The sequence below is a fragment of the Artemia sp. Qi Xiang Cuo genome, chromosome 18 (assembly GCF_049724085.1).
Source record: "Artemia sp. Qi Xiang Cuo chromosome 18, ASM4972408v1, whole genome shotgun sequence".
Lineage (NCBI taxonomy): Eukaryota > Metazoa > Arthropoda > Branchiopoda > Anostraca > Artemiidae > Artemia > Artemia sp. Qi Xiang Cuo.
The window spans coordinates 52115906-52143015 of record NC_142811.1 but is presented as its reverse complement, the minus strand read 5'-3'; the positions used below and the strand labels follow the sequence as shown (position 1 = coordinate 52143015).

General features: G+C 33.7%; 1 protein-coding gene across 1 annotated transcript in view; it reads right to left on the bottom strand.

The window, feature by feature from the left end:
* Positions 1-1990: 1990 nt before the first annotated feature.
* LOC148941628 (uncharacterized) overlaps positions 1991-27110 on the bottom strand; it is a 135092-nt gene continuing 109972 nt past the window's right edge. Inside the window, exon 5 of the mRNA XM_089104351.1 lies at positions 1991-2885. Within this exon, the coding sequence (XP_088960477.1) occupies positions 2843-2885 (43 nt within the window). The 3' untranslated portion in view covers positions 1991-2842. The remainder of the gene's footprint in view (positions 2886-27110) is intronic.

The window sequence follows — 27110 nt, the reverse complement described above, 5'->3', positions numbered from 1 at the left end:
AAAATGATGGGCGTGAGAGGGGCGTTAGTCGCTCTCCGATCACTTTCAACTATTAAAAAAGGCACTAGCCCTTTCAATTTCCAATTGATTGAGCCCTTTTGAAGTTTCTACGTAAAAGATTTCAATAAAAACTTTATATGCCCCCAGGGCATAACTTACGACCCTTGCCCTGAGGGCTGTGTGGGGGAGGGGTTGTCATCCTTAAAGACCTAATTTCCAAAGCTTTCAGTTACGTTGAATATAATGGTTATCTAAAAATTTCGATTGGATGTGTTTGAGGAAAAGGTGGGCGTGAGAGAGGAGGTAGTTGCCCTCAAGTCACTTTAGACTATTAAAAAGGGTACTAGCCCTTTTAATTTTAAATCGAATGAGCTCTTTTTCAAGTTTCTACGACAAAGATTTCAATAAAAACCTTATGTGCCCCCAGGGCATAATTATAATCCTTGCACTGAGGGTTGTGGGGGAGTGTCTGGGGAAAAGGTGGGCGTGAGAGGGTGGTTAGTTGCCCTCAAATCACTTTCGACTATTAAAAAGGGTACTAGTCCTTTGAATTGCAAATCTACTGAGCGCTTCTTCAAGTTTCTGTAACAAAGATTTAGTTAATAACCTTATCTACAGGCGTATCTATGGGTAGTCTCTGTATTTGTGCTGTTTCTATGTGTGTCTTCTGTGTATGTAGGTGGAATGTGTAAGTGTGTCGTCTTGGATCGTGTTTCGTCTCTGTGGGTGTGTCGTCTCTGGGTGTTTGTCTCGTCTCTGAGTGAGTGTGTTGTCTTTGTGTGTTTGTCGTCTGTGTGTGTGTCGTCTCTCTGTGCGTGTTGTCTCTGTGTGTGTGTGACGTCTGTGTGTTTGTGTCGTCTCTGTGTGTGTTTCGTCTCTGTGTCTGTGTCGTCTCTGTGTGTGTGTCGTCTTTGTGTGTGTGTCGTCTTTGTGTGTGTTTCGTGTCTGTGCGTGTGTCGTCTCTTTTTGTTTGTCGTCTCTGTGTGTGTGTCGTCTCTATGTGTGTGTAGTCTCTGTGTGTGTGTCGTCTCTGGTTTATGTTAGGTTATGTTAGGGGGGTTAGTTGCCCTCAAATCAGTTTCGACTATTAAAAAGGGCACTAGCCCTTTGAATTTCTAATCGAATGAGCCCTTTTTCAAGTTTCTACGACAAAGATTTCAATAAAAACCTTATATGCCCCCAGGGTTTAACCTATAACCCTTGCCCTGAGGGTTGTAGGGGAGTGTCCTCCTCGTAAATATATTTACTATCTGGAAATCAACTACGCTGAACAAAATGTCTATCTCTACTTTTTTATTGGATGTGTTTGGGGGAAGGATGGGTGTGAGGGGGGCTAGTAGCCCTCCAATCACTGTAGACTATTAAAAAAGGCACTAGCCCTTTGAATTTCCAATCGAATGAGTGTTTTTTGAAGTTCCTACGACAACGCCTTCTTTTACCCCCCAGGGCATAACTTAAAACCCTTGCCCTGAGGGCTATGGGGGAGTGTCCTCCTCAAAAACATATTTTCTATGTGGAAATAAACTACGCTGAACAAAATGGCTATCTCAAAAATTTTTTGTGATGTCTTTGGGGAAATGATGGGCGTGGGGGGGCTAGTTGCCCTCAAATCACTTTCGACTATTAAAAAGGGCACTAGCTCTTTGAATTTCCAATTGAATGAGCATTTTTTGAAGTTTCTACGACAACGCCTTCTATAAAAACCTTATATGCCCCCAGGGCATATCCAATGGTTTGATATTTTTTCCCGTATCTTCCCTTCACTGATTACAAATAATCAGACGGAACATCAATTGGAAATTGCTTTAAGTAGAGGTGAAGGGACTGGAATCAAGGTGTTTAAAGAACAACAAAAACATTTTTTTTCTTTTTTTTTTAAGAGAAGGATATCTGATACAAAAATGTTTATCTCGATACCCAACCTATACAAATTGTCGGAAGCCTTTTCAACTAAGACTGGCAATAAAGAGTCTGAGAATAGACTGGGTACTTCATTTTTTATTCAATGCACTGAAATACAAAACTATGAGCTAAGATAAATCCTTTGTTGATGCCACAGCAAATGGGAATACTTCTGACTTGAACTGTTTGAACATCCTTTCAAAAATTGGGTTCTTCTGGAATTTTTTTGAATTGCTAAGATGCCAAATCAATAAACTGCATAAAAGAATAGCAAAAAAAAAACAAGACAATTTGCTACTGATTTATTTCATGTTACACAAGTGATCTAGTTTGCAAGGATGATCAACCTGCGGCCCTCGGGCCGCACTGTGGCCTCGTTGAGATTTTTGTGCGGCCAACTAGTCATTTGCACTTCAAATTTTCATCCATTTTTCTGAAATTTTCAGTCATTTTCGGCCATTTTTTCTTAATAAATAGGTCCTGCGGACCATTGAATTATTTCAAGTGACAGTTCGGCCCCCTCTATTATAAGGTTGAGCATCCCTTAGTAAATAATTTCTGAGACAACACTGGCTAATCATGACAAAGCAAAAAATAGTAAAAAAGAGCAAAACGAGGATTATACAAGCCAGTGAAAAATGTGGACTAAAATGCAAATATTTCGGTCAAGAACTCCGCTTGACCGTCCTCAGTCCACGATAATAACATAAAACATACTAATAAAAACCCAAGGATACTATAAAAAAAATTCAATTTTTTTTTTAGTATAATTTCTACTCAGCGAAAAAAAATTATTTTGCTCATCTTGGCTTAGCAACTTTGTTGTGTAGGTTCTTTTTAGAAATGAATTTAAACTTAAAAATTCGAGAGACTATCAAAGTTTTAATGAAACCTAAAAATAAAAGGCTGAGTTAATCGATTTGGCTTCTAAGCGACTTATTTAAGACAGGCATAGTCGAAGCTCCTCCGGGGAAAGAAGGCCTCTGGAAAAAAAAGTTAGTATGAAATTATTTAAATTTAAGACATGATTACTAATTTGAGACCTTAAGCTACATAACCGTCTAATATGAGTTTTTAATCTAGCTGCTTTGTACATCAAATTTTATTGACGTTCTTTAGCGCTTGTTTTTTCTTTCAATTTTTAAATTTTCAAAGCACCCATGTTTAATATCGCTACTACTGTCATTGCCGTGGCTACTAATAAGGATCATGCCCAGGAGGAGGGCAATAGGAGGGGGAGGCGCAGACACAGGAGGAAGGTGGAGGGCAATAATAAGAAAACATATTATTTGATAATTTGAAAAAGAAGTCCCGCAAAAACCAAGAAAATTTATGACTTCGGGAGTGCTAGGCCCAGAACCAGGCTTTCTTGTATTAGCACATGCTTCTAGTATTCTATTTTAAATTAGAAGTTCTACACTTACTTTCTTACTCTTTAAAATACAAAAAAAAAACACATGGAACTTTGTATATATACGGGTTATCCCTGCAGTCCATAAGAAATTAACGATTATTATGGATTATTTATTCACTAAAACTAATGGCTATAGATTATCTCATAGCTGGACGCCAGCTATTTGGGATAGGAGAGTGTGTTCTCTTATGGATGTACCAGAAGCCACAGAAACGTGTTTAAAGCTTCCGTACTTGTTAGTTAAACGAAACATACCCAAGAGTTGAAGTTAGGTTAATCCTCATGAAATATAACCTTCATATAACCTTTAGTTTATATAATACTATAATTGGGGCTATATATTTGCACATTAGGGAGGGAGGTAAAGTATATGGACAGCACCCTTAATCTAACCTAACCCCTCCCCCGAATATGCAAATGAGGTTGTATCGTGGGGGAATTAGGGGGTTTGAACCCCCTCCCCCCCACCGTCATGTTTGTCCGGATCATAAAAACGTAACAAAATGCAAGTAGAATGTATCTATGGAATTTGGGTAGATTACGTTCCTTCCAATATTGTTGGGACCTCTACACGTGATTAAAAACATGTTTTGAAACTATAGAAACTTACACCTGAGACACTACAATATCACGTGGACATTGCAAAAAGCGACTGGTTTTTCTGATTTTTTTGGAAGATTGCCTTAACTCGAGAGTAGTTTGTTATTAAAAAATTGGATGCTACAATGAGAATTGTTTGATTGACATTTGCAAAAAGGGTTAAGGGATTTGCGGAATGGAGTGTAACTCGAGAGTAGTTTGTTATTGAAAAATTGGATGCTACAATAAGAATTTTTTGATTGACATTTGCAAAAAGGGGTAAGGGATTTGCGGATTGGAATGTAACTCGAGAGTAGTTTGTTATTAAAAAATTGGATGCGACAATCAGAATTGTTTGATTGACATTTGCAAAAAGGGGTAAGGGATTTACGAATTGGATTGTATGAAGGTGGAAAAAAAAGAAAAAAAAGGGTTAAACTGATTATCATTTAAGGTAACCCCTCGGAGTTGTTAACTCAGGGAATTTGTTATAAATTTGAGACAACATCAATCTATGAAAATGGTTAATGATGATAGAATCACATTGTGAGTTGACCTAGCTTTACCTCTCCGATGTGTTCTGTATAACACAGAAGTTGTGTTTGAACAGTGTTGTCAGTTTAAAATAGGGTCCAACGTTATAGTATACCAAAAAGTTGATACTAAGAGAGATGTAGATGGCAAGAAAATAAGTTTAATAAAAAAATTCAGAACAAACATTAGAAATCCTTGCAAATCAAGTAGTAAGGTGTATGTGAGTACGAACCATCAAGGATTATAAGACCCAACGACCATAACCAGCAGAGTTATCACCCCCCCAACGGGCCTTTATCTCCAACCTCGAAGGCTGCCCCCTCCCCACCCCCTTGTTGGCCACCTCCCCCCATTTTTTTTTTATTTTTTTTTCTTCTTTTTGGGTAATTTAAAATTCTTATTATAACAATTATCATTCATTAAGTTCCTATCTTTAAAATTTGAAAATTAAGTCCATTTTTTGATAGAAAAATAAACTATTTCTGTAAAATCTGGGTTAATAAGAGTTTTTGACCTTAAACTCTAGTTTTTTGTAAGAAAATTATGGAAAATACAATTCTCTGGTTCAAATGTTCAACTTAAGTCCATTTTTGGATCGAAACATAAAACTATTTCCGTAAAATCTGAGCTAATAAGGGTTTTCGACCGTAAACTAAAGTTTTTTGTAAGAAAACTATGGAAAATACAATTCTCTGGTTCAAATCTGAAACTTAAGTCCACTTTTTGGATCGAAAAATAAAACCATTTCCGTAAAATCTGAGCTAATAAGGGTTTTTGACCGTACACTCTAGTTATTTGTAAGACAATTAAGGAAAATACAATTCGCTGGTTCAAATGTGAAACTTGAGTCCATTTTTGAACCGAAATATAAAACATTTTTTATAAAATCTGAGATTCTTAGGGTTTTTTACCGAAAACTCTATTTTTTGTATTAAAATTATGAAAAATACAATTCTCTGGTTCAAATTTGAAACTTAAGTCCAGTTTTGGATCGAAAAATAAAGCTATTTCTGTAAAATCTGAGCTGATTAGGGTTTTTGACCGTAAACTATAGTTTTATGTAAGAAAATTATAGAAAACACAATTCTCTCGTTCAAATGCGAAACTTAAATCCAATTTTTGGATCGAAAAAATAATCTATTTCTGTATAATCTGAGCTTATCAGGTATTTTGACAGTAAACTATAGTTTGTTGTAAGATAATTATAGAAAATATAATTTTCTGATTAAAATGTGAAACTTAAGTAAATTTTTGGATAGAAAAATAAAACTATTTCATTAAAATCTGAGCTAATTAGGGTTTTTGACCGTAAACTATAGTTTTTTGTAAGAAAATTATGGAAAATACAATTCTTTGGCTCATAGGTGAAACTTTTATCCATTTTTCGTTAAGTCTCAGAGTGAATAAATTCGTTATCAACATCATTTGTCAGATACATCAAATAAAATTGACAAAATCTAAATTTCAGAATGAATAAATGCTTTAACAACATCCTCTATCGGATATGTTGGATTAAATTGACAAAATATAAGTATCGGAGTGACTAAGGTTTTTTTGTATCAACATCCTTTGCCAGATACATCGAATAAAATTCATAAAATATAAGTGTTAGAGTGAATACATTTTTTTTTATCAACATCCTTTGTCGGATATGTCGGATAAAATTGACAAAATCTAAGTATCAGAGTGAATATTTTTTTTAATAACATCCTTTGCCAGATACATCGAATAAAATTAATAAAATATAAATGTCAATGTGAATAATTTTTTTTTATCAACATCCTTTGTCAGATACATCAAATAAAATTGACAAAATCTAAATTTCAGAATGAATAAGTGCTTCATCAACATCCTTTATCGAATATTTTAGATAAAATTGACAAAATCTAAGTATCAGAGTTACTAAAATTTTTTATCAACATTTTTTTCTCGAATACATAGGATAAAATTGACAGAATCTAAGTGTCGGTGTGAATAAATTTTTTTTATCAACATCTTTTGTCAGATACATCAAATAAAATTAACAAAATATTAATTTCAGAATGATTAAATTCATTATCAACATCCTTTCTTGGATATGTCGGATAAAATTGATAAAATCTAAGTATCAGAGTGACTAAATTCTATATCAACATCCTTTTCTCGAATACATAGGATAAAATTGACAGAATCTAAGTGTCAGTGTGAATAATTTTTTTTTTATCAACATCCTTTGTCAGATACATCAAATAAAATTGACAAAATCTAAATTTCAGAATGAATAAATTCATTATCAACATCCTTTGTCAGATATGTCGGATAAAATTGACAAAATCTAAGTATCAGAGTGAATAATTTTTTTTATCAACATCAATTGTCAAATACATCAAATAAAATTGACAAAATCTAAATTTCAGAATGAATAAATTCTTTATCAACATCCTTTGTCGGATATGTTGGATAAAATTGACAAAATCTAAGTATCAGAGTGACTAAATTCTATATCAACATCCTTTGTCGGATATGTCGGATAAAATTGTCAAAATCTAAGTATAATAGTGAATAATTTTTATACAAACATCCTTTGCCAGATTCATCGAATAAAATTGATAAAATATAAGTGTCAGAGTGAATAAATTTTTTTATCAACATCCTTTGTCAGATACATCAAATAGAATTGACAAAATCTAAATTTCAGAATGAATAAGTTCATTATCAACATCCTTTGCCGGATATGTCAGATAAAATTGACAAAATCTAAGTATCAGAGTGACTAAATTCTATATCAACATCCTTTTCTCGGATACATAGGATAAAATTGACACAATCTAAACGTCAGTGTGAATAATTTTTTTTAATCAACATCCTTTGTCATATACATCAAATAAAATTGACAAAATCTAAATTTCAGAATGAATAAATTCATTATCAACATCCTTTGTCAGAGACATCAAATAAAATTGACAAAATATGAAGTTCAGAATGAATAAATTCTTTAACAATATCCTTTGTCGGATATGTCGGATAAAATTGACAAAATCTAAGTATCAGAGTGACTAAATTCTTTATCAAAATCCTTTTCTCGGATACATATGATAAAATTGACAGAATCTAAGCGTCAGTGTGAATAATTTTTTTTATCAACATCCTTTGTCAGATACATCAAAAAAAATTGACAAAATCTAATTTTCAGAATGAATAAATTCATTATCAACATCCTTTGTCGGATATGTCGGATAAAATTGACAAAATATAAGTGACAGAGTAAATGATTTTTTTTATAAACATACTTTTGTCAGATACATCAAATAAAATTGACTTAATCTACATTTCAGAATGAAGAAATACTTTAACAACATCCTTTATCGGATATGTCGGATAAAATTGACAAAATCTAAGTATCAGAGTGACTAAATTCTATATCAACATCCTTTTCTCGAATATATAGGATAAAATTGACAGAATCTAAGTGTCATTGAGAATAAATTTTTTTTTATCAACATCCTTTGTCATATACATCAAATAAAATTGACAAAATCTAAATTTCAGAATGAATAAATTCATTATCAACATCCTTTGTCAGATATGTCGGATAAAATTGATAAAATATAAGTGTCAGAGTGAATAATTTTTTTTATCAACATCCTTTGTCAGATACATCAAATAAAATTGACAAAATCTAAATTTCAGAATGAATAAATGCTTTAACAACATCCTTTGTCGGATATGTCGGATAAAATGACAAAATCTAAGTATCAGAGTGACTAAATTCTATATCAACATCCTTTGTCGGATATGTCGGATAAAATTGTCAAAATCTTAGTATAATAGTGAATAATTTTTATACAAACATCCTTTGCCAGATTCATCGAATAAAATTGATAAAATATAAGTGTCAGAGTGAATGAATTTTTTTATCAACATCCTTTGTCAGATACATCAAATAGAATTGACAAAATCTAAATTTCAGAATGAATAAGTTCATTATCAACATCCTTTGCCGGATATGTCAGATAAAATTGACAAAATCTAAGTATCAGAGTGACTAAATTCTATATCAACATCCTTTTCTCGGATACATATAATAAAATTGACACAATCTAAACGTAAGTGTGAATAATTTTTTTTTATCAACATCCTTTGTCAGATACGTCAAATAAATTTGAGAAAATCTAAATTTCAGAATGAATAAATTCATTATCAACGTCCTTCGTCAGATACATCAAATAAAATTGACAAAATCTAAGTTTCAGAATTAATAAATTCATTATCAACATCATTTGCCAGATATGTCGGATAAAATTGACAAAATCTAAGTATCAGAGTGACTAAATTCTTTATCAAAATCCTTTTCTCGGATACATAGGATAAAATTGACAGAATCTAAGCGTCAGTGTGAATAATTTTTTTTATCAACATCCTTTGTCAGATACATCAAAAAAAATTGACAAAATCTAATTTTCAGAATGAATAAATTCATTATCAACATCCTTTGTCGGATATGTCGGATAAAATTGACAAAATATAAGTGACAGAGTAAATGATTTTTTTATCAACATCCTTTTGTCAGATACATCAAATAAAATTGACAAAATCTAAATTTCAGAATGAAGAAATACTTTAACAACATCCTTTATCGGATATGTCGGATAAAATTGACAAAATCTAAGTATCAGATTGACCAAATTATATATCAACATCCTTTTGTCAGATACATAGGATAAAATTAAAATAAAATAAGTGTCAGAGTGAATAAATTTTTTTTATAAAGATCCTTTGTCAGATACATCAAATAAAATTTACAAAATCTAAATTTCAGAATGAATAAATTCATTATCAACATCCTTTGTCGGATATGTCGGATAAAATTGATAAAATATAAGTGTCAGATTGAATATTTTTTTTTATCAACATCCATTGTCAAATACATCAAATAAAATTGACAAAATCTAAATTTCAGAATGAATAAATGCTTTAACAACATCCTTTGTCGGATATGTCGGATAAAATGACAAAACCTAAGTATCAGAGTGACTAAATTCTATATCAACATCCTTTCTCGGATATGTCGGATAAAATTGTCAAAATCTAAGTATAATAGTGAATAATTTTTATACAAACATCCTTTGCCAGATTCATCGAAAAAAATTGATAAAATATAAGTGTCAGAGTGAATAAATTTTTTTATCAACATCCTTTGTCAGATACATCAAATAGAATTGACAAAATCTAAATTTCAGAATGAATAAGTTCATTATCAACATCCTTTGCCGGATATGTCAGATAAAATTGACAAAATCTAAGTATCAGAGTGACTAAATTCTATATCAACATCCTTTTCTCGGATACATAGGATAAAATTGACACAATCTAAACGTCAGTGTGAATAATTTTTTTTTATCAACATCCTTTGTCAGATACATCAAATAAAATTGACAAAATCTAAATTTCAGAATGATAAAATTCATTATTAACATCCTTTGTCAGATACATCAAATAAAATAGACATAATCTAAATTTCAGAATGAATAAATTCATTATCAATATCCTTTGCCGGATGTGTCTGATAAAATTGACAAAATCTAAGTATCAGAGTGACTAAATTCTATATCAAAATCCTTTTCTCGGATACATAGGATAAAATTGACAGAATCTAAGCGTCAGTGTGAATAATTTTTTTTATCAACATCCTTTGTCAGATACATCAAAAAAAATTGACAAAATCTAATTTTCAGAATGAATAAATTCATTATCAACATCCTTTGTCGGATATGTCGGATAAAATTGACAAAATATAAGTGACAGAGTAAATGATTTTTTTATCAACATCCTTTTGTCAGATACATCAAATAAAATTGACAAAATCTAAATTTCAGAATGAATAAATGCTTTAACAACATCCTTAATTGAATATGTCGGATAGAATTAACAAATTCTGAGTATCAGCGTGACCAAATTTTCGATAAGAATTCTTTTTTTGAACACATAGGATAAAATTAACATGTTCTAAGCGTTAGAGCGAATATTTTTTTTATCAAAATTCATTGCTAGATACATCGGATAAAATTGACAAAATCTAAATTTCAGAATGAATATATTCATTATCAACATCCTTTGTCGGATATTTCGGATAAAATTGACAAAATATAAGTATCAGAGTGAATAATTTTTTTTTAACAACATCCTTTGCCAGGTATATAGAATAAAATTGACAGAATCTAAGTGTCAGAGCGAATAAATCTTTTTTTATCCACATCCTTTGTCAGATTAATCGAATAGAAATTGACAAAATCTAAATATCAGAACGAATAAATGCTTTAACAACATCCTTTATCGGATTTGTCGGATAAAATTGACAAAATCTAACTATCAGATTGATTAAATTCTACATCAACATCCTTTTTTCAGATACATAGATTAAAATTGACAAAATCTAAGTGTTAGAGTGAATATTTTTTATCAATATCCTTTGCCAGTTTCATCGGATGAAATTGACAAAATCCAAGTGTCAGAGTGAATAAATTCATTATCAACATCCTTTGTCGGATATATAGCATAAAATTGATAAAATCTAAGTATCAGAGTGATTTAATTCCATATCAATATCATTTTCTCGGATAAATGGGATAAAATTGACAAAATCTAAGTATCAGAGTGAATAAATGCTTTATCAACATCCTTGAAATGCATTATCAACATCATTTGTCGGCTATATCGGATAAAATTGACAAGAAAGACCTGGAGTGTACACCGCGACGGCGCAGACATAGTGAGAGAGACATGAAAAGTCGACATAGCTTTATTTCATTTTTTAAGGTTAATTTAGACGAGGTTACGTGCGCGCACGTAACCTCGTATAAATTAACTATAAAAAATGAAATAAAGCTATGTTGACTTTGGATGTCTCTCTCACTATGTATGCGCCGTCGCGGTGTACACTCCATGTCTTTCGTCACACACAGAGAGGACAAACACACAGAGACGACAGACACAAAGAGACGACTCACACACAGAGAGGACAAACACACAGAAACGACACACACACACAGAGACGACACACACATAGAGACAACACAGACACAGAGACGACACACACACAGAGACGAAACACACACACAGAGACGACATATACACAGATGCGACACACGCGCACACAGAAACGACAAACATACAGAGAAGACACAAAAACAGAGACGACACACCCACAAAGATGACACACACATAGAGACGACACACGCACAGACACGTGGCGTGCCACTCTAAGTGGACTTAGAACAACGAAACTGTTTTGATGTCTATCGCATAAAGACTCTGTTTGCGTGTCGTGTTTGTGCGTGTGGCGTCTCTATGTGTGTGTCTTCACTTTGGGTACTTCATCGCTGTTTTTGTGTCCTCTCTGCGGATGTTTCGTCTCTGTGCGTGTGTGTTGCCTCTGTGTATGTGTCGTCTCTGTGTATGTGTTTCGTCTCTGTGTGTGTGTCGTCTCTGTGTCTGTGTTTTCTCTATGCGTGTATCCTCTCTGTGTGTGTGTTTCGTTTCTGTTTGTTTGTCCTCTCTGTGTGTTAGTTGTTTCTTTGTGTCTGTCGTCTCTGTGTGTTTGTCCTCTCTGTTTGTGACGAAAGATATGGAGTGTACACCGCGACGGCGCATACATAGTGAGAGAGACATGCAAAGTCGAAATAGCTTTATTTCATTTGTTATGGTTAATTTAGACGAGGTTACGTGCGCGCACGTAACCCCGTCTAAATTAACCATAAAAATGAAATAAAGCTATGTTGACTTTGCATGTCTCTCTCACTATGTATGCGCCGTCGCGGTGTACACTCCATGTCTTTCTTGTCAATTTTATCCGATATAGCCGACAAATGTTGTTGGTAACGCATTTAAAGGATGTTGGTAAAGCATTTATTCACTCTGATACTTAGATTTTGTCAATTTTATCCCATGTTTCCGAGAACATGATATTGATATGGAATTTAATCACTCTGATACTTAGATTTTATTAATTTTATCCTACATATCCCACAAAGGATGTTGACAATAAATTTATTCACTCTGACACTTAGATTTTGTCAATTTTATCCAATGTAACTGGCAAAGGATGTTGATAAAAAAAAATATTCACTCTAACACTTAGATTTTTTCAATTTTAATCTATGTATCTAAGAAAAGGATGTTGATGTAGAATTTAATCACTCTGATAGTTAGATTTTGTCAATTTTATTCGATGTACCTGGCAAAGGATGTTGTTAGAAAAAAAATATTCACTCTGATACTTATATTTTGTCAATTTTACCTGAAATATCCGACAAAGGATGTTGATAATGAATTTATTCATTCTGAAATTTAGATTTTGTCAATTTTATCCGATATATCTGCTAATGGATGTTGATAAAATAAAATTATTCACTCTAACACTTAGATTCTGTCAATTTTATCCTATGTATCCGAGAAAAGGATGTTGATATAGAATTTAATCACTCTGATACTTAGATTTTCTCAATTTTATCAGACATATCAGATAAAGGATGTTGTTAAAGTATTTCTTCATTCTGAAATTTAGATTTTGTAAATTTTATTTGATATATCTGACAAAAGGATGTTGATAAAAAAAATTATTCACTCTGTCACTTATATTTTGTCAATTTTATCCGACATATCCGACAAAAGATGTTGTTAAAGCATTTATTCATTCTGAACTTTAGATTTTGTCAATTTTATTTGATGTATCCGACAAAGAATGTTGATAATGAACCGATTAGTTCCTAAATTTATATATTCTCAAATTTATTTGACTTATATGGAAAATGATGTTGATAAAAAAAAATTATGAAAACCGACATTGAGATTCTATTAATTTTATCATATGTAATAAAAAAAAGGATGTTGATATAGAATTTAGTCCCTCTGACACTTAGATTTTGTAAATTTTATCCGACATATACGGCAAAGGATGTTGTTAAAGCATTTATTCGTTCTGAAATTTAGATTTTGTCAATTTTATTTGATGTATCTGACAAAGGATGTTGATAATGAATTTATTCATTCTGAAATTTATATTTTGTCAATTTTATTTGATGTATCTGACAAAGGATGTTGATAAAAAAAAATTATTCACACTGACGCTTATATTCTGTCAATTTTATCCTATGTATCCGAGAAAAGGATGTTGATGTAGAATTTAGTCACTCTGATACTTAGATTTTGTCAATTTTATCCGGCAAAGGATGTTGATTAAGAATTTATTCATTCTGAAATTTAGATTTTGTCAATTCTATTTAATGTATCTAACAAAGGATGTTGATAAAAAAAATTTATTCACTCTGACACATATAATTTATTAATTTTATTCGATGTATCTGGCAAAGGATGTTGATATAAAAATTATTCACTGTTATACTTAGATTTTGACAACTTTATCCGACATACCCGACAAAGGATGTTGATATAGAATTTAGTCACTCTGATACTTAGATTTTGTCATTTTATCCGACATATCCGATAAAGGATGTTGTTAAAGAATTTATTCATTCTGAAATTTAGATTTCGTCAATTTCATTTGATTTATCTGACAAAGGATGTTGATTAAAAAATATATTCACTCTGACACCTAAATTTTATCAATTTTATCTGACATATCCGACAAAGGATGTTGATAATGAATTTATTCATTCTGAAATTTAGATTTTGTCATTTTTATTTGATGTATCTGACAAAGGATGTTGATAAAAAAATTTATTCACACTGACGCTTAGATTCTGTCAATTTTATCCTATGTATCCGAGAAAAGGATGTTGATATAGAATTTAGTCACTCTGATACTTAGATTTTGTCAATTGTATCCGGCAAAGGATGTTGATAAAGAATTTATTCATTCTTAAAATTTAGATTTTGTCAATTCTATTTGATGTATCTGACAAAGGATGTTTATAAAAACATTTATTCACTCTGACACTTATATTTTATCAATTTTATTCGATGTATCTGGAAAAGGATGTTGATATAAAAATTATTCACTATTATACTTAGATTTTGTCAATTTTATCCGAAATATCCGACAAAGGATGTTGATATAGAATTTAGTCACTCTGATACTTAGATTTTGTCAATTTTATCCGACATATCCGATAAAGTATGTTGTTAAAGCATTTATTCATTCTGAAATTTAGATTTTATCAATTGTATTTGATGTATCTGACAATGGATGTTGATAAACAAAAATTATTCACTCTGACACTTATATTTTATCAATTTTATCCGACATATCTGACAATGTATGTTGATAATGAATTTATTCATTCTGAAATTTAGATTTTGTCAATTTTATTTGATGTATCTAACAAAGGATGTTGTAAAAAAAAATATTCACACTGACACTTAGATTCTGTCAATTTTATCCTATGTATTCGAGAAAAGGATGTTGATATAGAATTTAGTCACTGTGGTACTTAGATTTTGTCAATTTTATGCGACATATCCGACAAAGGATGTTGATAATGAATTTATTCATTCTGAAATTTAGATTATGTCAATTTTATTTGATGTATCTGACAAAGGATGTTGATAATGAATTTAATCATTCTGAAATTTAGATTTTGTCAATTTTATTTGATGTATCTGACAAAGGATGTTGATGAAAAAATTTATTATCACTGACGCTTAGATTTTGCCAATTTTATCCTATGTATCCGAGAAAAGGATGTTGATGTAGAATTTAGTCACTCTGATACTTAGATTTTGTCAATTTTATCCGGCAAAGGATGTTGATAAAGAATTTATTCATTCTGAAATTTAGATTTTGTCAATTCTATTTGATGTATCTGACAAAGGATGTTGATAAAAAAATTTATTCACTCTGACACTTATATTTTATCAATTTTATTCGATGTATCTGGAAAAGGATGTTGATATAAAAATTATTCACTATTATACTTAGATTTTGACAATTTTATCCGAAATATCCGACAAAGGATGTTGATATAGAATTTAGTCACTCTGATACTTAGATTTTGTCATTTTATCCGACATATCCTATAAAGTATGTTGTTAAAGACTTTATTCATTTTGAAATTTATAATTTATAAATTGCATTTGATTTATCTGACAAAGGATGTTGATAAAAAAATTTATTCAATCTGACACTTATATTTCATCAATTTTATCTGACATATCTGATAAAGGGTGTTTATAATGAATTTATTCATTTTGAAATTTAGATTTTGTCAATTTTATTTGATGTATCTGACAAAGAATGTTGATAAAAAAATTTATTCACACTGACACTTAGATTCTGTCAATTTTATCCTATGTATTCAAGAAAAGGATGTTGATATAGAATTTAGTCACTCTGATGCTTAGATTTTGTCAATTTTATCCGACATATCCGACAAAGGATGTTGATAATGATTTTGTTCACTCTGAAATTTAGATTTTGTCAATTTTATTTGATGTATCTGACAAAGAATGTTGATAAAAAAAATTATTCAATCCGACACTTAGATTCTGTCAATTTTATCCTATGTATTCGAGAAAAGGATGTTGATTAAAAAATTTTAGTCACTCTGATACTTAGATTTTGTAAATTTTATCCGACATATCCGATAAAGGATGTTGTTGAAGCATTAATTCATTCAGAAATTTAGATTTTGTTAATTTTATTTGATGTATCTGACAAAGGATGTTGATAAAAAAAAATTATTCACATTGACACTTAGATTCTGTCAATTTTATCCTATGTATCCGAGAAAAGGATGTTGATATAGAATTTAGTCACTCTGATGCATAGATTTTGTCAATTTTATCCGACATATCCGATAAAGAATGTTGTCAAAGCATTTATTCATTCTGAAATTTAGATTTTGTCAATTTTATTTGATGTATCTGACAAAGGATGTTGATAGAAAAATTTATTCACCCTGACACTTATATTTGATCAATTTTATTCGATGTATCTGGCAAAGGATGTTGTTAAAAAAATATTCACTCTGATACTTAGATTTTGTCAATTTTATCCGACATATCCGACAAAGGATGTTGATAAGAAAATTTATTCACTCGAACACTTATATTTTATGAATTTTATTCGATTTATCTGGCAAAGGATGTTGATAAAAAAATTTAGAGACACTCTGATACTTAGATTTTTTCAATTTTATCCAACATATCCGATAAAGGATGTTGTTAAAGCATTTATTCATTCTGAAATTTAGATTTTTTCAATTGTATTTGATGTATCTGACATAGGATGCTGATAAAGAATTTATTCATTCTGAGACTCAACGAAAAAATGATTTCAGTTTCAGCTATAAGCCACCAAATTGTATTTTTCATAATATTCGTACAAAAAACAAGAGTTCACAATCAGAAACCCTTATCAGCCAAGTCTTTCCGGAAATAGATTTATTTTTTGATCCAAACAAGGACTTAAGTTTCAAATTTGAACCAGACAATTGTATTCTTCATAATTTTCTTACAAAAAACTATAGTTTACGGTCAAAACCTTTGTTAGCTCAGATTTTACGGAAATAGTTTTATTTTTTGATCCATAAATGGACTTAAGTTTCACATTTGAACCAGAGAATTGTATTTTCCATAATTTTCTTACAAAAAACTAGAGTTTAGGGTCAAAAACCCTTATTAGCTCAGATTGTACGGAAATAGTTTTATTTTTCGATCCATAAACGGACTAAGTTTCACCTTTGAACCAGAGAATTGTATTTTTCATAATTTTCTTACAAAAAAATTTAGTTTACGGTCAAAAACCCTTATTAGCTCAGATTTTGCGGAAAAATTTTTATTTTTCGATCCAAAAATGGACTTAAGTTTCACATTTGAACCAGAGTATTGTATTTTCCATAATTTTCTTACAACAAACTAGAGTTTAAGGTCATAAACTCTTATTAGCTCAGATTTTACAGAAATAGTTTATTTTTTGATCCAAAAATGGACTTAAGTTTCACATTTGAAAGCTACAATCGTAATGAACGATAATTGTTATCAGAAAAAATGTCAATTGCCAAAAAAAAGAAACAAAATCAAAAAAGAAAATTGGGGGAGGGGGCCAAAAAATTGGAGGGGAGGGGGCTCCCTTGACTTTGTAGGATAGGGAACCGTTAGGGGTATGTTGTCTCTTCTGGTTATGGTTATTGGTGCTTATTATCCTTGATGGTTCGTACTCACATACACCTTACTACTTGATTTGCAAGGATTTCTAAGGTTTGTTCTGAATTTCTTTATTAAAATTATTTTCTTGCCATCAACTTCTCTCTTAGTATCAACTTTTTAGTATACTATAACGTTGGACCCTATTTTAAACTGACAACACTGTTCAAACACAACTTGTGTATTATACAGAACACATCGGAGAGGTAAAGCTAGATCGACTCACAATGTCATTCTATCATCATTAACCATTTTCATAGATTGATATTGTCTCAAATTTATAACAAATTGCCTGAGTTAACAACACCGAGGGGTTACCTCAACTGATAATCAGTTTAACCCTTTTTTTTCTGTTTTTTTCACCTTCATACAATCCAATTCGTAAATCCCTTACCCCTTTTTGCAAATGTCAATCAAACTATTCTGATTGTAGCATCCAATTTTTTAATAACAAACTACTCTCGAGTTACACTCCAATCTGCAAATCCCTTACCCCTTTTTGCAAATGTCAATCAAACAATTCTCATTGTAGCATCCAATTTTTTAATAACAAACTACTCTCGAGTTACACTCCAATCCGCAAATCCCTTACCCCTTTTTGCAAATGTCAATCAAACAATTCTCATTGTAGCATCCAATTGGATGCTACATCCAATTGTAGCATCCAATGTAGCTTCCAATATTGTAGTGTCTCAGGTGTAAGTTTCTATAGTTTCAAAACATGTTTTTAATCACGTGTAGATGTCCCAATAACATTGGAAGGAACATAATCTACCCGAATTCCATAGATACATGCTCTGGAAAGGTGCCAAGGAACGTAAAGTAAGCAAATAGCACAGGTAGGAACATAGAGTAAGCAAATTCCATAGATACATTCTACTAATGCATACAACCAAATTTTTGATGTGATTTTTGAAGTCTTTTTTTAATCACCCCCCCTCCCTAAAAAAAGTCCTTGATACCACCCTGTGTGCAAATATATAGCCCAAATTTTATAAGTCCGATGCATTTTATCACCCGTCACTTGTCTTTGTGGCTGTGAAACCGGTTTTCTTAAATCTAACCTAAGCGTAATTCTTGAGTGGTTTCGTTTAAGTAACAAGTACCAAAGCCTGTTTGACCCCTCTTCATCTTCAACCCACCAATCTTTGTTCTAAGTATATATTTTCTCCATAATTCTTTAATAACAAATCAGCAATGAATTCAGCAGTAAATTCAGTAATGAATCAGCTATCAGCCGGTTAACATCTATAGGCGCTTGCTATCGCCTGCTCTGTGAGTGACGTCCCGAAATGAATACGGTTTGATTAATGCTAAACTCTGTGTTCTGTCATCTGAGCAAAATGTTTGCAAAATAATAGAGGTTTATTGAGGATATACATTGCTGTCTGAAGGAATATTTGCTGTAACCAGTTGACGCGCAGAAAGAAGATTTGGATCTTGAATTCAATTGAAGGCAGATTAAGGTGTTTGCCGTGCCTAACAGCTAAGATTAGTGCACGTTCGCAGCAACGTGGGTAAAGATTTGGTGCTTTTTCCGGTAAGACAGTTTTGTTTATTCCAACCACAGTTTATATAATTAGGCAGTAAGTTTACCGCAGATTATTTCTGGCTCTTCATTCTCGGTGCGAACAAAAAGCTCCTCCCACTTATTCATGCATTAGCGGAATCCACTTATTCATGTGGATGTATTCATGAATCCACTTATTCATGAAAACGAAGCCAGGTTTCGCGTTCAAGAGAGATCTGACTTGTCTACCCGTGAAAAGATCTAATGTCGCTTATGTTTATACGTTCTCTGGAGCACTCGTATCTCGGTCCGGGTTTTTATAATGGGTGAGATAGGGAAAGATCATACTGCTAATTATATATATTGTGATTCCAACATTAAAAGGGTTAGGAAAAAGAATAAGAGGAGTCGTCAGGATGAGGATTTATTAAGTGAGAATATGACGACAAGCACCCCCAATACGTCTGAAATTACTCGGGAGTCAGCAAAAACCCCGGCATCATTACAGACCTTGTCAGAGGAATTTGCAAATATGATGGACATTTTGGGAGATGCTCGTAACTCAGTCCATTCGATCGATCAGCGATTTACTACGATCACTAGAAAATCACTAGATTTTCTAGTGATCACTGTAGATCACTGTGTGATCACTAGAAGATCACTAGAAAATAAAATACAAGCAATAGAATCGGAGCAAATGGCTTTACCGTCTGAACTTCCGGGGTCGAGTTCACGTATGACTGTTGTGGGAAATGAAGTTTCTATGCTGAAAACTCAAGTTGTTAAGCTGCAAACGGAAGTGAAGTACTACAAAGAAAAGACTTTGCGTATGTCTGGTAGGATTATGGCTACAGAGTATCAGCCGACGGAAAATAATGTGGTAGTATGGAACGCAGTTTGTGAAGACGAGCTTCAGGCTAAACGAATGTTTACTGAGATATGTACAGACGGTTTGGCTTTACCAGTGATACCACAGTTTTCGGTTATTGAGATTAAAAAGGATAAGAAATATTTCAAGGTTAATGTAAGCAACCGGGAGAATAAGAACGAAATACTTAAGAATGGAAAAAAGCTTAAGGGAAAAATGATGCGAAACCAGCAAAATATTTATGTGAGCAATGGTGCCCATCTTTCTGTGAGAGAGGCTAGGAAAAGACTGCATGAAAGGAAATCGCGTCTTAGTTCGATCCGTGTTACATCATGGGTATCAAATACAGTGTCACCGTATCTCCAGTTTGAACGACCGGGTGGTCGAAAAGTGAAGTCTACTTGCGATGAGTAGATTGATGAATTAACTTATGGACTTCCCCCCTCTTCGGCTCCCGGGGGCCCTGAGGAATGATTGATTTGATAGTTTTTTTTATGTTGGGTTGCTTAGAAAAAAATATGAAAAGTTTAGCTTATGAAAAGAAAAAATTTTTTTTTGTTTTTTTGTTTGTTTATTAGTCCAAATATATAGCCCAAATGATTTTATTTTAAATTGATTTTAGTTTAAAGGATAAATATGAGTAGGTGGTGTAGGCTCCTATGTTGTTGAATGGATGCGCTTATTATTCTGGCGGAATTTCCTTTCGCTAGTTGCGTGTTACTTTGTTTTTCTTTTTATTTTTACTTTCTGTTCCATTTTTCTGCTATTTGTTTTTTTAATCTTTTTTCTTTTTTCTTTTTTCAGGTTTATTTTCTTTTTACGGCCGGCCTGTCTTCGATTTGGTGTGAACCAGGAAAAATAATTGGTAAAGTAGTAGTTTTATTTCGCCGTTCTCTCACTACCCCTTCCATGAATGGTGATTATTCTAGTTGTCGATTTGGAAAGATTGAGATCACTTGAGAGAGATTCGCTACATTTTCAGGATTTACAAGGTGGTATTCTCCATAGAGATCTAGATCAGGATTTTGGTGAGGTATCCCCTAAAGCATATTATAAATGCCCTATTGAAATTAATAATGTGTTGTCAGAACCCAGTAGACTGAAATTTGTTATCGTGGAATTGTCAAGGTCTAGATAGCTCATTGGATTATTTAAAGGAATTGTGTCTGTTTTCGAAGTTAGTTGTGATTGCTTTGACAGAAACGTGGTTGAGAGATCATACGGCAAGTTTATTAGATATAGGTGAGTATCGACTTCATGTTCATAATCAACGGCAGCGCTCCAGCACTGCCTAAGTAAAGAACGGTTTGAGCCAAATGTGTTTTTTTTTCTCCACCCGGGAACTTCGTATAGAAGGCGTTGTAGTAGAATGTTTGAAAAGGGCTAGTTTTACTGGCCTACGAATTTGATCGCGTCCTATTTGACAATTAAAAATGATCAGAGTGCCAATAGCCCCCCCCCCCAACGCCCCTCAGTCCCCCAAACACCTCCCATCAAAATTTTGAGATAGCCAGTTTGTTCAGCGTAGTTGATTTGCAGATAGAAAATATCTTTTTGAGGAGGATACTCCCCCACAAACCTTGGGGTAAGGGTTTTAAACTATATCCTGAAGGCATATAAGAACGATGTTGGCATAATGAACTATTTAATATTTTTTCCCTTGGAGCAGGGCACTTCCTATGGAAGGGGTCGTCGTAGAAACTTCAAAGAGGGCTCATTCGATTGGATATTGAGAGTTCTAGTGCCCTTTTTAATAGTCGAATTTTTAATAGAGGGCAACTAGCCCCCCCCCCCACTCCAATCCTTCCCCCGAACACATCCAATCAAAATTTTGAGATGGCCATTTTGTTCAGCGTAGTCGATTTCCTGATAGAAAATACGTTTTTGAGGAGGACATTCCCCAAAAACCCTCAGGGCAAGGGTTTTAAGTTATGCCCTGTGGGCATATAAGGTTTTTATAGAAGGCGGTGCCGTAGAAACTTCAAAACAGGCTCATTCAATCAGAAATTCGAAGGGCTAGTGCCCTTTTTAATAGTCGAAAGTGATTGGAGGGCAACTAGCCCCCCCACGCCCATCATTCCCCCCAAAACATCCAATCCAAATTTGGAGATAGCCATTTTGTTCAGCGTAGTTGATTTCCAGATAGAAAATATGTTTTTGAGGAGGACACTCTCCCACAACCCTCAGGGCAAGGGTTTTAAGTTATGCCCTGGGGGCATATAAGGTCTTTATAGAAGGCGTTGTCCTGGAAACTTCAAACAAGGCTCATTCGATTGGAGTTTCAAAAGGCTAGTGCCCTTTTTAATAGTCAAAAGTGATTGGAGGGCAACTAGCCCCCCAGCGCCCATCATTTTCCAAAACACATCTAATCAAAATTTTGAGATAGCCATTTTGTTCAGCGTAGTTGATTTCCAGATAGAAAATATGTTTTTGAGGAGGACACTCCCCCAGAGCCCTCTGGGCAAGGGTTTTAAGTTATGCCCTGGGGGCATATAAGGTTTTTAAAGAAGACGCTGTCGTAGAAACTTCAAAAAAGCTTATTTAATTGGAAATTGAAAGGGCTAGTTCCCTTTTTAATAGTCAAAAGTGATGGGAGGGTAACTAGCCCCCCACGCCTATCATCCCCCCAAACACATCCAATAAAAAATTTGAGATAGCCTTTTTGTTCAGCGTAGTTGATTTCCAGATAGAAAATGTATTTTTGAGGAGGACACTCCCCCACAACCCTCAGGACAAGGATTATAAGTTATGCCCTGGGGGCCTATAAAGTATTTATTGAAATCGTGGTCGTAGAAGCTTGAAAAAGGGCTCATTTGATTTGAAATTCAAAGGGCTAGTACCCTTTTTAATAGTCAAAAGTGATTTGAGGGTAACTAACCCCCCTCTCACGCCCACCGTTTCCCCAAACACATCCAATCAAAATTTTTAGATAGCCATTTTATTCCACGTAGTTGAAAGTTTTGGAAATTAGGTCTTTAAGGATGACAACCCCACCACCAACAGCCATCAGGGGACGGGTTGTAAGTTATGCCCTGGGGGCATATAAGGTTTTTATTCATAGCATTGTCGAAGAAACTTTAAAAGGGCTCATTCAATTGGAAATTGAAAGGGCTAGTGCCTTTTTTAATAGACGAAAGTGATCGGATAGCGACTAACGCCCCTCTCACGCCCACTATTTTCCCGAAATCATCGAATTAAAATTTTGAGATATCCTTTTTGTTCAACGTAGTTGAAAGTTCTGGAAATAAGGTATTTTAGGATGATAACCCCCCTCAGAGGCCTCAGTGCAAGGGTTGTAAGTTATGCCCTGGGGCATATAAAGTTTTTATAGGCGTTGTCGTAGAAACTTCAAAGGGCTCATTTAAATGGAAATTGACAGGGTTAGTGCCTTTTATAATATTTGAAAGTGATTGGACAGCGACTAACGTCCCTCTCACACTCATCATTTTCCAAAACACATCCAATCAAAATTTTGAGATATCTATTTTGTTCAACGTTAGTTGAAAGTTCTGGAAATTAGGTCTTTTAGGATGACAAACCCCTCAGAGCCCTCAGTGCAAGGGTTGTATGTTATGCCCTGGGGGTATATAAGGTTTATATAGAAAGTTTCTGTATAAATCATAGGCAGCGCGATTGCGCTGCCTAAGTAAAGAACAGGGACACTAGAGAACGAGACAAGAAACGGGGACTAAGTGAAGAAGTGGACACTCCTCCACAACCCTCAGGGCAAAGGTTTTAATTTATGCCCTGGGGGATATAAGAACGGTGTTGGTACAATGTATTATTTATTAATATTTTCCTTTAGAGCAGGGCACTTTGTATCGAAGGAGTTGCTGTAGGAACTTCGAAAAGCGCTCATTCATTTGGAAATTGGAGTGGCTTGTGCCCTTTTTCATAGTCGAAAGTGATTGGAAGGCGACTAACACCCCTTCCACGTCCACTATTTCCCGAAACACATCCAATCAAAATTTTGAGATAGCCATTTTGTTCAGCGTAGTTGATTTCCAGATAGAAAATATATTTTTAAGGAGGACACTCCCCCAAAACCCTCAGGGCAAGGATTATAAGTTATGCCCTGGGGGCATGTAAAGTTAAAGGGCTCATTTGATTTGAAATTCAAAGGGAAATTAGGAAAGTTTTGGAAATTAGGTCTTTAAGGATGACAACCCCTCCCCCCACAGCCCTCAGGGCAAGGGTTGTAAGTTATGCCCTGGGGGCATATAAAGTTTTTATTGAAAGTGTTGTCGTAGAAACTTCAAAAGGGCTCATTTTGAAAGGGCTAGTGCCGTTTTTAATAGTTGAAAATGATTGGATATCGGCAACCTTCCCTCTTATGCCCACCATTTCTCTAGAAACCTCGACATCAAACGTTTTAATATCAATTTTGTAAAACTGAATTGAAAGTTCTGGTGGTTAGGCGTTTTAGGATGCTAACCCCCTCAGAGCCCACGTTGCACGAATTTTAAGTTATGCGCTGTGACATATAAATTGGGCGCAAAACCCCTATGCCTTCCCAAGGCCAGAAAAAAATTTGCACTTTACTGAAAAAATGAAAATGAATGTATATTGTCAGTTTAATATACATAAACTGATATTTAGTTATCAAAATGTTAAAATTGTTTGATTTATTAAATTTATAAAAGTAAAAACATTTATATTTTTTCAGTAAAGTGCAAATTTGGTTTTGCGCCCAACTTATGTTAATTTCTGCTCGTTTTGAGTTTGACTCCGTTAATTATTATAATTTCTGTTCGTTTTGGGTTCCATTTATTTATCGATGCTGATTTGTGGTTGTTTCACGCTTGGTAGATTACTTGATTTTATTTTTGCTCATTTTTTGTTTAATGTATTTCTTTACTTTTCTTTGAAAAACTAATTAATAGAGAGAAAAGGCAACATGGTGGACTGGCAGTTTATGTTAGAAATCGTCTCGGTATTAAGATGAGGAATGAAAAGCGTGTAAATAAGGAAATGGTATTTGAAAGTGTGGTATTGAAATTATGTAAATCGGGACAGAAATTTTTTGTGGTTGTAGTGTACCGCCCGCCGTCAGGTTCTACTGAGGAATTTTTGGAGCTTCTAGAAAAGCAATTGGATGAGCTTGCTGATGATAATAAACCTTTGTTCGTGTGTGGTGATTTAAATCTGAACCTAACTAGAGTGAGTGCTAATCCTAAGATTCGTTAATTCTTGAATGTGATGTGTTGTTATGGTGTGTTTCCTGTGGTGAATATTTGTACTCGGGTAACTGCTAATTCTGAGTCCCTCCTTGATAATATTTTTTGTGATATTAAGTATCAGTTTCGGTTGTGATTAATGATGTTTCTGATCACTTTGGTGTTCTGTTGTGTGTGAATAATTTTTGCACACCGAAGAGTAAGAAAAAAAACACATTATTATGGATTTATAATTGATGGAGATGTTTTGGTTCGGTTTAAAAATGAATTAGAAAAATGTAAGTTTCAGTTTCTTGAAGATAGTGAACTTGATGTAAATATTAAGTTTTTTTATGGTATAGTAAAGTGAAAGTAGAGGTGACCCTAAAGCTCGTGACAGTACAAAATTCGGTTATCAAAAGAACGTATCTCCTATCAGTACACCAAATAAGGGCATAGCCTCCCTAGGGAGAAAGATTACGTAATGGGGTCAATGACCTCTTTTTCCAAGGTCGAGTTATTTGATGTTTCTATGTGTAATAGCTCCGGGGCGAAGGTTGCACATGCGCATTGAATTCTAACGGGGACAGTGTTATTGATCTAGGACTCGAGGGGGAAGTGAATTTCCGAGAAATTGATTGCGTAATCGAAGGGGAAGTGGATTTCCGTGAACTTGATTTACATAATCGATTGGGGAATTATTGATTCACGAGCGTGGGGAATTATGAAACAATATGGTCATAGAGTCCCTAGGGAGAACACGTGGTTAATGGGGTCAATGACCTCTTTTTCCAAGATCGATTTATTTGTTGTTTCTATGTGTAATAGCTCCGGGGCGAAGGTTGCACATGCGCATTGAATTCTAACGGGAACAGTGTTATTTCTTTTTGTGAGAATTTGGAGTGGTGAGTTGGAAATATAGAGGGAAGGAATTTATTGAATTGCTATTTCTTTTGCGAGAATTTGGGGTTGTATAGTTTGTTGGGGGGGGGGGGGGGGGGATTTAGCTGGAAATATAGAGAGGAGGAATTTATTTAAATGCTATTTATTTTGCGAGAATTTGGGGTTGTAATAGTACCATGAATTTTGACACATTTATGTCTGTTTTTATGGTTTTTCAAGTGAGAATTTCAAAATTCATGGTTTTTCAAGTGAGAATTTGAAAAATTCATGGTTTTCCAAGTGATAATTTGAAAAACAGGAACTTTCTCACTTGGAAAACCATAAACCACGTGGTCCTGTCACGAGTTTATCACTTGGAAAACCATAAACCACGTGGTGCTGTCACGAGTCAGAACACCTGTGCTGTCGACCTCAATTCACATATCGTGAATCAATAATTCCCCTTAGAAACAACAAATTAATTTCCCTTTCTTGACAGATCAATCAATCAATGACATCATCTATCAGACTTTAAATTTCCCTTTCTTGACAGATCAATCAATCAATGACATCATCTGTCAGACTTTAAAAATTTTCGCCTAGAAACATTTCTCCAGGAATAGATCCAAAATCATTAATGTCTTTGCCTCGGGAACAGTTCTACTGGTCGAACTCCAAAGGATATTAATAACCAACGGCCATGGACACAATTAGGCAAGAAACATCTTAGCGATGACTTGTTTTAGCGCGCGAAAAGGTTTCCAAATAATTTGAAATGCATTGACGCAGAGATGCCAAGAACACAGGAACACGCTGAATTTGCGTTTAGGGATTATTTGGGCGAAACCGTTTTAGACAGGTTATGGAACTATTTCGGTGAAACAGATAGAGACATTTTAAAAGAAGATTTTTGAAGAGATTTTGGAGGAGGTTTTGAGTGTGGTCGTTATAATACACAAGTTTCATTTGAACAGTGTTGTGAGGTCCTCTAACCCAACCCCAAAGGGTTCCAATCCTCCTACCCCCACCCCGAAGGAAGCCCCCGGTCCTCAAAGCCCCCCAAACTCCCAAAGGTTCCGATCCCCCGACCACAACCCCGCAGGACGCCCCCCGTCCTCAAACGGT